The sequence below is a fragment of the Argopecten irradians genome, chromosome 14 (assembly GCF_041381155.1).
Source record: "Argopecten irradians isolate NY chromosome 14, Ai_NY, whole genome shotgun sequence".
Lineage (NCBI taxonomy): Eukaryota > Metazoa > Mollusca > Bivalvia > Pectinida > Pectinidae > Argopecten > Argopecten irradians.
Window position 1 is genome coordinate 35623268 of NC_091147.1, and position 14296 is coordinate 35637563.

At 34.2% G+C, this 14296-nt stretch overlaps 1 protein-coding gene across 1 annotated transcript; it reads left to right on the top strand.

Annotated features, from left to right (window-relative positions):
- Positions 1 to 4446: 4446 nt before the first annotated feature.
- Positions 4447 to 11606, top strand: LOC138307434 (rhomboid-related protein 4-like). Its single transcript, XM_069248188.1, has 7 exons — positions 4447 to 4699; positions 5563 to 6167; positions 6495 to 6644; positions 7974 to 8051; positions 8846 to 8917; positions 9388 to 9579; positions 10184 to 11606. Exons 2-7 carry the CDS (start codon positions 5705 to 5707, stop codon positions 10252 to 10254), a joined length of 1026 nt encoding a protein of 341 aa, XP_069104289.1. The 5' UTR covers positions 4447 to 4699; positions 5563 to 5704; the 3' UTR covers positions 10255 to 11606.
- Positions 11607 to 14296: the final 2690 nt, after the last annotated feature.

Here is a 14296-nt window from a genome sequence, read left to right on the forward strand (position 1 = left end):
AATCCCTCTGGGGAAAGCATGCAAGGACGTCTTCACCCAAACAATTTAGGAGATAGATAGGTATAAAACTTAATTATATGCAATACTGATGCATACTGTTCTCATATATGGGACAATGCATCAATTAAGTTAAATTTAAGGCCGTTTCTGAAACAAATAGAAAAAAAGTTAATTAATAACAATTAAATGTTTAACATTAAATTACATGTATATGAATTCATGGCCTAAGATGTAAGATGAAGTAACAACACCAAAAAAGCCCAGATTATCTGTGTAAATCTACTATGTATGTTACATTTAACAATTGCTGTTTCGCGGCGTAGTGGTCGAAATAATTCATTATTTTGTAGGAGTCAGACAAGGTGAAAATTTATCGCCCTTCCTGTTTTATATCTTCTTTATCTAAAAAATATATATATATTTAAAAGTCATTAAAATAATAGGTAGAAAGTTTTATTACTTTATTACTTTCAAGTACAACGATCTTATTTATGCAAACAAAAGCTATGTGGGTAAGCTCACAAACTTCATCTTTTCAGTTTATCACAAGAGAAAAGAAATCTACATCACCCAATGGAATTATTCGGTGAACCTTTTTCATACATTAAAAACTCCAATATTGCTTTGTGGATCTGAAATATGAGACCACTAAAATATAAAATCTATTGGGTAAATTCATTTGAAAACATTCGTTTTAAGATTTTAAGCTCCATTTCTATACTATAACTTCATATAATGATTGAATTTATTAAGAGGTACTTTGATGAAACTTTGGACAAAGTGATGTTTTCCAGAATCAGGAGTTCAATTAACGAATTCTATATCACAAATACCCTAAAGAAATCGAAGAAATCGGAAACCGAAAATACTCCGAAAGGGGGGGGGTGGGGGGGGGGGGTACGTTACTTTTAAAAAAGAATGAGTACTGGAACCCTATCATATTCGCCTTTGTTGTGAGAAATTAAGATGCTCAAGTATATATAAAATCCGATAAAAATCGGAACATATGATACTATGTCCAAATGCAAGATCCATGCGAAGTGCGCATTTTGTACAGTAACACGTACGTATGTAGTCACTTTTCTAGGGGACGAACTATAAAGCAGTAGCATAGAAATTTCCTACAGAAAATACATTATATAGAAATTATCTCCAAAACATTTATTCACTTATGCGTATTTAAAGCAAATAATTTGTTTTGTATTTCTAAGGGAAAATATCTAAAAGTTTTAAGTTTGTAATTAATTTGATTTCTATAAATAATCCCAACTTCGCTAGCCAATGGTATTTAGTTCGGTTCTCTTCCTACAAACACAAAAGAATCGACTAAATACCCTTGGCTAGCGAAGTTGTACAAATCCTGTGCCGTTTTCGATTAAACGAAACAACTAGGTCCAACCATTTGAACCGTATATATTAATTAAAACGGACCTGGAGACAAGATGATGTGCCACAGAGATATGAGAAAATATGTATTTAATTCTGCAGTCCTATATGGACTTTGACAGATAGAAATATTTATTGCGATCAGAAACAATAATATTTTATTGCACTATCAAAATTACCGTTCATTACGGGAAATCATTCGTACTGTAATGTTTATTTGAATAAGATACATATTAAGTAAAATGTATCAAATATATATCAGTAGCATACACATTTTAATTTATAGATAAGAACGTTTATTAGCATCAGATAACTAAAATGCAAATTAACTGCGTAGACGGTAAACCACGTTCTGGTTATGTCTCATCAATGGATAGTTCCCAGTAAAAACTATTTTTCTTAGCTATTGATATGTAGTTTTAAAGATGAAATTCTTTTCGAACGCATAAAGATGATGAACTTTGCGTGGAGTAAGATTTTCAGTGTAAGCAAATCGTCGCCAAAGAGATATTTTGATCGGCAAAATATTTTGATTAAAAAGGTCCATATATTGATGGGAATAATAAAGGCAAGGATATATAAAACATAAACAAAATAATTATTCAGAAATGTTTAACTATGTATGTATGGAATATAGTTTTCTAAACGGCAAGGTGCGCGAAATAGTTTTAATACTGTCAAATGTATAATACGTATATTTCATATACGTCCTTGCTGTATGACCATTCACCATAATTGTCATTTCAGACGAGGTCTGATAAGCCTTGTCTTGAAACGAAGCCCACAGGCCTGTAACAAAAACAAACATGTAACCAAGATTTATAAGTTATATTCATTAACGGTCCCTTGTGCTGTAACACATCACCGATAATCTAAATTACCTAAACCTAGGGTCAGAAAGTTTACAACGTAGTGCACTCGTGTCTTCCTGTAGTCTAAAAATGTAGTGCACTCCGGTTGTCTACCTGAACTTAGGTGGCAGCCTCTCTACATACATACATTGTACTCATCACACAAATACGTACAGTTAATTAATAACAATGCTAGTCAGTAGGGATATTTCTAAATTAATGTAGTGCATTTTAATTTATTTGCCTAATGAGGAGCTTTATAATTAAAACCAAAAATAAATAATCTAAATTCAAGGTGTATAAACTAACTACTATTATGTTCATGATTATTCGAATATACATGTTTCATCAATGGCAATATCTGGTTCATTAAGTTTATTCATTTTTTTTCAAACTGGCTTTTTACATATATCAGAAACCTGATTTCTATTGTATTTTATGACTATGTATATAAAAATACCATATTACAATGTTGAATAAGTACCTAAAAAATTAATTTTGATTATAATTATACATGTATTATTGGTAAATTCAAGGTTGTGACTAGACATGCTTATTTACGCATTGTTCTACAGCTATGTCAGTAACTTCACAAACTTCATGACAATAATTTCAGTTTATCACAATTGAAAAGAAATCGGGGAATCACATCACCCCAATGGGAAATTCGGTGTACATTTTTACATGTTTTCAAAATTTACAACATTGTACTTTATGTTCTCAAATCATGAACCTATATGATTTTTTGGGTCTATTGGTAAAGTAAAATTTGTTTGTCTTTTTTAAACTTTCCATAGAAACAATTCTAAAATCACATATTATATAAAGATTCTTCCATTCTCATAAAGCCGCACAAACACAGAAGGAACTTCTGCCCTCTGGCCATCTATCGATGTTTACATTGAGGCACCTTACCTGTAAATCAGCTGGATACTGTGGCTTACCTGTATGCTTCCTGACAAATTATAATTAAAGGGACCATGACGCAATATACGGTCAAGATAATACTTTAATGGGGGGGGGTCTAAATATCTTTGTGCACTCCGTTTAAAATCAAAACAAGCTGAATTGGGTACTTGTAGGTATACTAGCCACCAATTAGTGGAGAAATTATAAAGTTTGATTGGATTTAATTCTGCATGATCTTTTAAATGACGTGCAGTTTTTAATAAAGAATATGTAATTAAGCTATTTTTACGTTACAATACTTTTAGAACTTAAAAATAGCAAGAAAAATGTTATAAAGTGTATATATTTTACCAAAGACGATTACAAGGGTATCGCTAAAATAAATTGATAGGCACCAAAACTTTTTTATTTAAAAGCTTATGTATTTACCCGGTATAAATTTTGTATTACTGATAGTTATTATAAAAGAAAAAGTGTCTCAAACGCACAATAGGACTGATTTGGGCAATCCGTGTTACCTGTAGTCTAAATCATGTGAATGTATCCAGTATAATTTCTTATTAAATGGAAAAAATAAAATCTCTACGTCAAAAACTGTCTGCGTACTGAAGAATTTAATTTAAAGGTTAAGGAAATTTCTAAAACTTTCCTTCCGCTCACTATGTCCGTTGTTACATTCCACGCAGCCTCGCTGTAGTCTAAATCTTGAGCACAACCTTTGTCTACCTGTGTCTACCTCTTGTGCATGTGTCAGAACTGGACCTACCTGTAGTCTAAAACTTTTGGTAGTGCACTTTAAGTTTGTAATTATTATGTATGCCAAAACGTAGTTCTAGCCATGGTAATTAGTGTCTACTGTCCTCTAAAAGTGCACAGCCTTGTCCTAGTAAGTTAGTACAAGGGTGTAACCTTTTAGTCCTTCTACCAACTGTAACAACTGAGACGTGACTGGATGATTTTATATTGTTTAAATACGGAGGCCCTTGACCAACGGTTCGAACCTGTTGTTCCGAACAAACTACAGGTCCGTCAGGATTTATGCTTGAAATAATGACTTAAACACGGTCGAACCTGTTGTTCCGAATAAAAATGAAAACGGCCCACAAGCAAAATGAAAATGTGCCTTCAGTGCTAGTCCCTGATCACGGTGCATTGATCAATGTATATATCCAGTTGGTTGAACAGTGTGTGTATTTCGAATGGAAAACGTCAATGTTTAAGTTTTTATCAAGTTACAGTAACGTTTTTATAAATGAAATTTAATTTACAGTTGATTATATTGTGTCCTATGTTAACAGAAAATATGAGCCGGGTTTGGGTTTGTTCTACATATTTTCAGCCCGTTTCGGTTTGCGAAGTCCACGTCATAGGAGTGATTTGATTGGTGCAAAATATAAACATGGACAATATGGCTGCGCCCATATTCTACTTTCACATTTGATGATGTAAGGTATTTCTAGTGATGACAGCTATATGAAATAGTCTTATTCGTCATCATTATTGCACAGAACTGCTTAGGAAGAAACAACTGAGGGAAATACACGTAACTTATTGTAAGTAGCAACTTCTATATTGTAACAGTGTAACACACAGGGCCATGTATAGTTTCTATATGAAAAAAATAGCCAGATTTGTTTGTTTGTTTGATTTATTAACGTCCTATTAACAGCTATGGTCATGTAAAGACGGCCTCCCATGTATGCGGTATGTTGCGTGTATGTTGTGCGAGGTGCCTGTTTTGGGAGACTGCGGTATATTCATGTTGTGTCTTCTTGTATAGTGGAACTAGTACTGTTGCCCTTTTTATAGTGCTATATCACTGAAGCATGCCGCCGAAGACACCAAGCAACACACCCACCCGGTCACATTATACTGACAACGGACGAACCAGTCGTCCCACTCCCTGTATGCCGAGCGCTAAGCAGGAGCAGTAACTTCCACTTTTATAGACTTTGGTGTGTCTCGGCCAGGGGACAGAACCCAGAGCCTTCCTCACAGGGGCGAAGGCTCAACTCAAGGCCAAAAGTGAGGCCAGGTGCCAAGGGAGCCATTAGGAAAGATCAAGTCAGTTAGGAAGAAGAGAAAAGATAAGATCCTAAATTAAGTCGCCTTTTACGATCATGCAATAGGGGCAGCAGGTACAATTCTAACGCCCTACCTGCAGGGCAGAGCCAGAAATACGTACACAGTACACCTGATATAAAGTGATACTCAATATATCAGAGGTCAGGCGATATATTAATGGGGTAAATTTTACTGTTACACAGTAATATTTTTAGTGGTTTCAAATATGCGATGTTCAGGGTATAGATATTGATTTGCAATCAATTTTATCATTTAAAATTTTTTGCAATGTATGGATATGATACAGTTAAACTGTATGTTAATTTTCAATTGTTCTTACTTTTTTTTTCAGAAAACACAACTTAAGTACCTGCTTGGACATTTCCTGGGTGTGAAAATTCCCAGTTGTTAAAAAAATCAATCAAAACCGCATAGTTCTGTGCACAAGTTACTTTTTCCAGCACGTTGTATATACCCGGTAAATATTGGGGACCATGTTTCCCGGAAGACGACGAGGAGGAGGTCGGGGTAATCTGGGAGTTCTGCTTCTGGGAGCCCAGATAATGCGGATGGGGATCCACACCATTCCCCCTGTTACCTTGACAACCGTGGCTTTACAAGTCGCCATATTCCTACAATTAGGAGACCTTTCTCGTTGGTTTGGTACTCCGAGGAGTGTCTGTATGAGTGCTTACAAGGTGTGGTTCAAAGGCGACTGGAAACTATTGATACTAGCTCAACTGACACATGGAGACGATATACATCTTTACTATAATATGGCTTCAATGTTGTGGAAGGGGAGAAAACTGGAAAACAGATTTAGAAGCGTATATTTTGCTTTTCTTTTAGTTGTATTTACAATTCTGTGCGGCATCACATATATCGGCCTAAATATGGCCCTAGCCTTTTTAACAGATGATCAATCCTATGAGTTAACATGTGCTGTCGGATTTTCAGGTAAGGGCCTTTTAAAGATAACTTTATGAGAAGTATTATCAGATTTCAGAATCTAGCTTAGCATACATTATTCTTAATCTATTGGGTAGAAATTTATCTCCAAAGCATTCAGTTATTCAGAAGTTACTTGTGTCTAAACTATGTTATTTTCATCTGATTGCATCTGACACAGTATCTCAATCAAGAGAAACTTTATTTTTGGAAATGTGAATAATTTATCCCTGTTACAATGCTAATCAGAACCCACTAAGGTTGCAGTTTTACCAAATTGAAATCAATTTCATAGTTCATCTTGATCTACAGGTGAATATTTCTTTTAACTTACAGGTGTGCTCTTTGCTCTGAAGGTGCTCGTTAGCCACTATAGTCCCCGTGGGACCCAGTATATCATGGGCTTCATTCCTGTCCCGACTCGTCACGTCTTCTGGGCAGAGCTGGTCCTCATACAAGTTATAACACCTCACGCTTCATTCACAGGTAGGAGCAGGGTTTGGGCCTGGTGTACCTTTTCAGATAAAATGGTGTCCTTCTCTATAATTTGAATGAAGGCCACATGAAAACAATTGGGGTCTTTTTCATTATTTTCTTTGCTTAGAAGCGATATGGGGACAGTGTAAACGCAAATCCTTATGAGTAAAGCTGTATCTGATATTACGTTGAAGAAACTATGAGCACTCTGGGTACATGTTTAAGGTATTTTGGGTACCAAGAGTTATTATAATTCTAAAGTAAAATTAAAAAAAAAAGTTTTTATTTATTTTCTTTTTGTTATTTTTTTTTCACTCTGAGTATCTATATCTATTCTATCATTGCATATATTACTGATATACATGAATATCTCTCATGTGGGAAGGTATCTATTGTTGACATCATTACTTTGTGAGTGCTGAAAAGTATATTACATCCACAGAATAGTAATGATAGTTGAACTACGTATCAATCACTGTAATTTGTAGCTATGTAGATATATTGAATATACCAAATCACAACTTTTAAGATGCTCACCACTGAAATCTGTTTAACCTATCAAAAACTGGATTGTAGTATATTCTTTGGCGGCCGGCTTCAGCCATTTGTACCGCCCATAGTTTGGAATTTTAATAATATAAATTACTTACCATTATCTCAATAAGTACTTGAAAAAATTGAGTGCCATAGACCACTTCCGAAGGTTATGACACTTTGTGAGTTGCCATCCAAAAGTAAGTATATTACACAATGACACGAAAGCATAATCAATACCTGCAATAATCAGTACTATCTGCAAGGGCAGATAACTCTGTAATATCCAAATGCAGAATAGTAATGAATAGTTGTACTAATTTGATCTACAAGCTGTATTTCACTGTAAGGTTGTAATTTATATGTAGATCAGAGCCAAATTATTTGAATATACACAATCCAACTTTTAGAGATGCTCAGTTCACATCCACTGAAAAAATCTTTTCACTATCAAAAACAGGAGCTCAGATATATCTATATAAGTATTTAGTATTTTATTCAGTTACAATAGTTACTTAATTTACACCATTACTACCATTGAAAAGTTTGAGCTTCTTATTTTAACTTCAAGATAAAAATATTAAAAATATTTAATTGTATCCGAAAAAAATCCTTAGCACTGTGTCCTATATGGAATGAAGTACTAATTGTGCATGCACCAAAAGCAAAAAAAAAATATAAGCAAAAAAAAAGTAATATCATTTTTTGTGTTAATTAGACATAAACACCAATTACTGAGTATCGTGCTCAGTCAGCGGTGGAGCATCTTTAATATTTACACGAATGATTTGTATTATGTTACAGGTCACTTGGCAGGCATCCTGGTCGGGCTTCTCTACATTAAGGGACCACTGAAGATGCTTATGGATGCTTTTATGGTAAACTGATATAGCAAATTATGTACCTGCATAGGGTAAATTGTCTGATACCAACAAATTACATTATGACATGGGACATTTCGTGTTACTCAATTGTCGGAGGACCCACGCTGATCATGCTACACTACACTTATCATGATAAGTGTAGCAAAGCTTGGTGCGATCAAGATGTCCCCTTAATCTGATCTGATTAGATATCATATTGAAAAGAGGGCATTTCTAGCATTTGATGGTATTTATCCATCTTCAGAAATCCATGAGTCACCGTTTAATCGTAAACGATAGAGCAACCACTCAGGGGTTTCCGATGATAGCATTTACCATATTTGGAAGTGCCTGACCTGAAAGAAAGTAAATTACCTAGGAAACTTCACATGATACTTTCCTAAACTTCTCAGATGCATTGGGTTATGCAAGGCCAGAATATAGGTCAAGGCCATTTTTATGTAATAATCTCTATTTTGTGTAATTACATAAAATTAGACATTTCATGTCCTAGACATTGTATTCACGCTGCGCATAAGGCCAAAACATAAATGTCTGTTTAGGGTTACATTGGCAAAAAGATAGGGTTGGGAGGATTTTTTTTTTTTAGTGTCTATCACTCTAAAATAATACAGAGTCTGAGATCAAAATCCCGACTTTTTTTTTTTTGCTTTCGTAGAAAAGTGGAAAAAAAATTAGGGTTGGGGGTAAAAACAGACATATTATTATTTTTGGTCTGATATAATCATTTTGATTACTTGATTACCTTGACTGGATTATTACGTAGGTAATGAGATATTTACCTTTATCTTTCAGTGCCTACCTATACTTATACGGCCCAGACAAGTGGATATAACACCAGGCATAATTACGGATCGGGACCTGGTAAGTACTGGTTGACATAGTAACCCACATTCTTATACTCCAGGGGGTTTATCTAACTGTCGTTATATCCACTCCTCGACTATTTCTTAGTAAAACTGAAGGCAATTCAGGAGAAAAAAACTGACCAATTGAAGGCCAGCAGAATCTTTCTTTGAAGATTACTAGAGAGCGTTGCCTAGCTACAAAGCTACAAAGTCAACCACAATATAAACAGTTATTCAGTTCTTCTGATGTACATCAAAAAGACCAAATTAACTGATCATCCATTGTCATAGACAGAGCCTTCAGGTTTGCTATGATATAGACTAGGGGTGGATATTGTGACAGTGATAGTAACCCCTGGAATGTCGGAGAAGGTTCATGTTCGTTTAAAGAACCTGTTATTCTTTAGCATGATCCAATTTATTCTATGTGGTTAATTTTGTAGTGAACATGTACAGTTTCCAGATGTTAGACTTATTTTTTAAAAGGTCAAAGGTCTGGCTACAGGGATCCAAACTATCATCCCCCAGGGGCACGCAGAGGATATGGCTGGAATGTAGATGGGGATGCCCCTGGGGCAGAGACCCCAGGGGGTGGGGCCTATAATCACTACACAGGTGGGCTCAGTGAGGAAGAACAGATAAGACAAGCAACAGAGGAGAGTTTACGTCAGAACAGAGGTAAATCACAGAAATAGTTCAACTGCATATTACCTCTTTCTGTACCGTTGTCGCCTGTACACAGGATTGTACCCTCAGTTTTCCCTGTTGTCGACAATATATTGATGTTCTTTTTTCACAATGAATTTCTGATTACTTGTATGTTCAAATTTTCAATACAGTGATATTAGTAAAAGTATTTTCAGTTCCAAATAAACTTTCTGGATGCTAAATAAAGATTTATTTAAACGAAATGGCGGTTTGTTGCACCTTCACTCCAGATTGCAATATCAAAATAAAATCTTGATTCAGGCTTTAAATGATTCATAAAATTATTTCAAAGTTAGTTGATATGAATAATTATATAAATGATTGCACTAATCTTAAAATGTTTAAATTAAATGGATTAACACACAACAACTGGACATTTTGTCTGACATTTTCTCAAAAACTTCCGGGGGCGAGACTAATATCTACTTCCTGTACGGAATCTGGAGAGAATACAAAGTACGGAAAGAGTTCAACTGCATATTAAATATTCTCTGGTTTACCATGTTTTCAGTATTCAGTATAAACAACTAAAAGAGTACGATGTGTGAAATTTGTGTTTTAAACTTTTTATTAGGTTCTAACCAAGAAAGACTGTATCCAGACTTAGACGATTTACGACAACGCCGACAGAATCGTTACCAATGAGGATTTACGACAACGCCGACAGAATCGTTACCAATGAAGATTTACGACAACGTCAACAGAATTGTTACCAATGAAGATTTACGACAACGCCGGCAGAATCGTTACCAATGAAGATTCATGACAACGCCGACAGAATTGTTATCAATGAGGATTTAAGACAACGCCGACAGAATTGTTATCAATGAGGATTTAAGACAACGCCGACAGAATTGTTACCAGGAAGGATTTAAGACAACGCCGACAGAATCGTTACCAATGAGGATTTACTACAACGCCGACAGAATTGTTACCAGGGAGGATTTAAGACAACGCCGTCAGAATCGTTACCAATGAAGATTTATGACAATGCTGGCAGAATTGTTATCAATGAGCATTTACGACAACGCAGACACAATCAGTGCCAAGGAGGCACCCAATGGGCATATCTAATTTTGTATGAAAATATCGAGCTTTTGGAAAGAGACATTAATATCATAATTGCAATACCATATGGTTTCAATGTGAAGAGGCAATAAAGGGAGGGATTTGCAATGTTTAAGTGATGATGCATCCAAAATTGGTGTATATAATATTGATATTGTAGTACTGTGATTAGGGATGAAAGAGGACATTGATTTGGTACAGTATTAAAAGTCACGAGGCTTTCAAGGAGGAAATTAATCTTGTAGAAAAGTGATGAAGCATTGATTTAGACTAATACAATGGGGTGATACACCCAAGGAACGGCTTCAATGCTCATTATTTCAATACCTTTATTTTTGCAGTTAAATGATTTTTGTAATATGATCATGCTCATCAGACATACAGTACTTTGTCTAGTCATTAGTTAAAGTCTTAAAATTATATGTGCCGTAACTTTGTGAAAATTTTGACATACTATTTTTGCTCATCAGTAATCTAAGAAAAATCATCAGATTCTGTTAATTAATCTGTGGAAATCATTCACATGGAAAGATAAACATTTATGATGCCTTATTTACATAACTTACCACACGGTATAACACTGGATTCGTGCATTGTAAAATTCTTGTTTTAATGCTTTATGTATGTTAAGATGGAAACACAACTCTACCTGCAGAAATTACTATAAAATCACTAATAACATTGTAAAAATGTGAAATGCCATTGTAGACCACGGCTTGGTTTCATGGTCTGACTGTATGTACTCATTTCACTGCGCTGTTGATGTATCTGACTGTATGTACTCATTTCACTGCGCTGTTGATGTAAGTATAAGGTTTTGGGAGTATGAAAATTATGGCACATATAACTTTAAAAGTTATGTCTATTGTTACTAACATTGCCATGAAATATTTTCCTATTATGCTTATTATTAAATTTGTTATATATTTCTCATCGTCTTAAGAGTATGTATTTTATAATATAACAAGAGGCCAAAGGGCCTTATTGGTCTTCTGACAACGTTAGCAATAGTCGTAAAGGAAATTAACTAGAAATGGTGTCATGGTGGCCATCTTTGATTTGGGAACGACCCCAAAAATCATAACACGTGGATCAGTACCATATCAGGATCATTTGAGGCAAGCTTAAGCCAAATCACAGTAAGAACGTGAAATTTGATTAAAGATACTTTGAGTACTTTCTGAGTAAAAAATTTCAATTATCAAAATCCAAGATGGCTGCCTGGCGGCCATCTTGTAGACTGATTGGTCCCAAAATGCAATATGCACAACTAGGGCCATTGCGGAACCTACAAATGAAATTTGAGAAAGATACCTTCAGTACTTTCTGAGAAATAGCGGTAACAAAAATTGTTAACGGACGGACGGACGGACTACGGACAAGAGAAAGTACAGAAATAAGGCACAATAACTTCTCTCTATAATCATGGTTTATTACATAACAAATAGATCAATATAACAAAAGGTTTTTCACAACCCTGTAAAGTATGGCAATGGTCACTGGTTTTAACATAGCAATAGCTCAAAAACATTGGAATCACATATTCTGAAGATTAAATTGCATGTCTAGAATTGCAGAATTGTCTAGAATAACCCAAAAATGTACCAAAAGAAATCAAACAAATTAGCCCCTAAGAAAACACAGTGATGCCAATTTTTTAAGAACCAAATGCTGAGTTAATTAAGTCAAACCTTAACCTAAGTCTCCTCTATATCAGAGATTTATACCCATTTTTATGTGACGTAACTCTTTATTCCAAATTAATTTTTAACAAGTAAACCTATTCCTTTCTTGCATATTACAGAGTTAGCTCCCTTGTGGGTAGGTATTCATTGTGATGTTGTGGGCATAATTCACGTCTTTTTCTGCGAAAAGTAAGACGTTCGGCTCGCAAAGTCACGACGTCATAATAAATAGCTACCTATAACGGCAAATAACTCTGTAATATGCAAATACAGAAAAGCTTGTTCAAAGATACACAAGAGTGGGTTAATTAACTAGATAATTTGCATTTTGATCTATCAGAGTTACTTCCCTTTGTTTCACTCTTTCGGTACAGAGAGAGAGAAACAAAGGGGAAGTAACTCTTGTAGATCAGAATAGATAAGTTAACACAAAGACATACCTGGATCTCTGTATCAATAAAAGCCCTTCATGTTTATACTGTTTGGGTATAAACTGGCACACGAGTTAAGCACTACATATACAATTGAATCAAACCTTGTCTTTCCAATACAAGATTTTGTGTAAGATTTACTATATTTTCAGCAACGAAATTTAATTAAGTTCCAGTGTATAACAATAGATGTTTTCGATGACAATACCAAATCTAATCAAAATTAGACTAAGTCTACTATGCTCCACTCTACTCTAGCTACAATATGACAAAGGAATATGTTCCAATATTGGAGCATATCGTAGTGGATTGAGCGGAATTACAAGTCTAATTTTCATTTTTAATTAGATTGTGATTATACCCCTTGAACATAAATTGTGCCTAAAAGATATTTTTCTTGCATAAAAAATCTTTTTTTGCATAAAAAAATTTAAAAAAAATAATTTAGTAATCTCTAGGCTTGTTTCCCCATCCCTTGTATTTATAAAATTAATTTTCATGTATTAATTGTTTTGTTAGATAAAATAATTTAAAATCTAAATCAAAATTCAACGTATCTTAAAAATACGCAAATAATATACATGCTTGACCTGTCAATGTGAATAATGATTTCAATTAAAGGTATTTTAGTTTTACATTTTTCTTAAAATTTATCATTAGCATTCTAAAGCACTTTTGATCACAATGCTTAAAGTAAAAGTCGATCATGCTTTGATAACAAAATAACAGCCATTTTATACAAGACTACTTATTGAAATACAAAATTGTACTTAATTATACTTATCATTGATATCAAGTACAGAATCATTAATTCAATTTCTCAAAATTAAAATAATATTATATGTAAATATATATAATTTGCACCACATTGGAAAAAGTATAGGATCATCTGAAAATTATTATAGGGTTATGTAAATGCTATACTCATTGCAATAAATTAGCTTCAAATAAACACTTATAATTAAATGGCATTTTAGATATTTTAAAATCAATCAATATTTACAGTAATTAACAGAGAAAATGATATAGATATAATTGGTAATTAATCAAGAGGTAAATTATAATGTAACCCTGATGTCGACGTCATAAGGTGGGCCGGTACAATCTAAACTTCCCATGTCCTCTGGACCAAGTTTCATAAACATTCCTTAACTTTAAGGAATTCCTTAACTTAAATTTCTCCATAGAAAATCATTACAAAATTCAGGGAAACAATTTTAAGTTCAGGAGCCCTTAAAATCTGTAACACTTTCCTATGGAAAAGTTTAAGTTAACATTTTTACCACTTTAGATCATAATGGACTCGTCCAGATCAATACATGGTAGAGTCTACTAAAGTTACATAGGGGTGAAAGAGTTAAGAGATTCCTTAAATTTAAGGAATGTTCCTGTAAGTAAAAATTAGTGTACTTTTTGGACTTGCCTACATTGTAGCCTACGCAAGCACAGGTGTACTGTACTTGACAATGTGCACACATGTCATTGTAGCCACACAAGCATAGG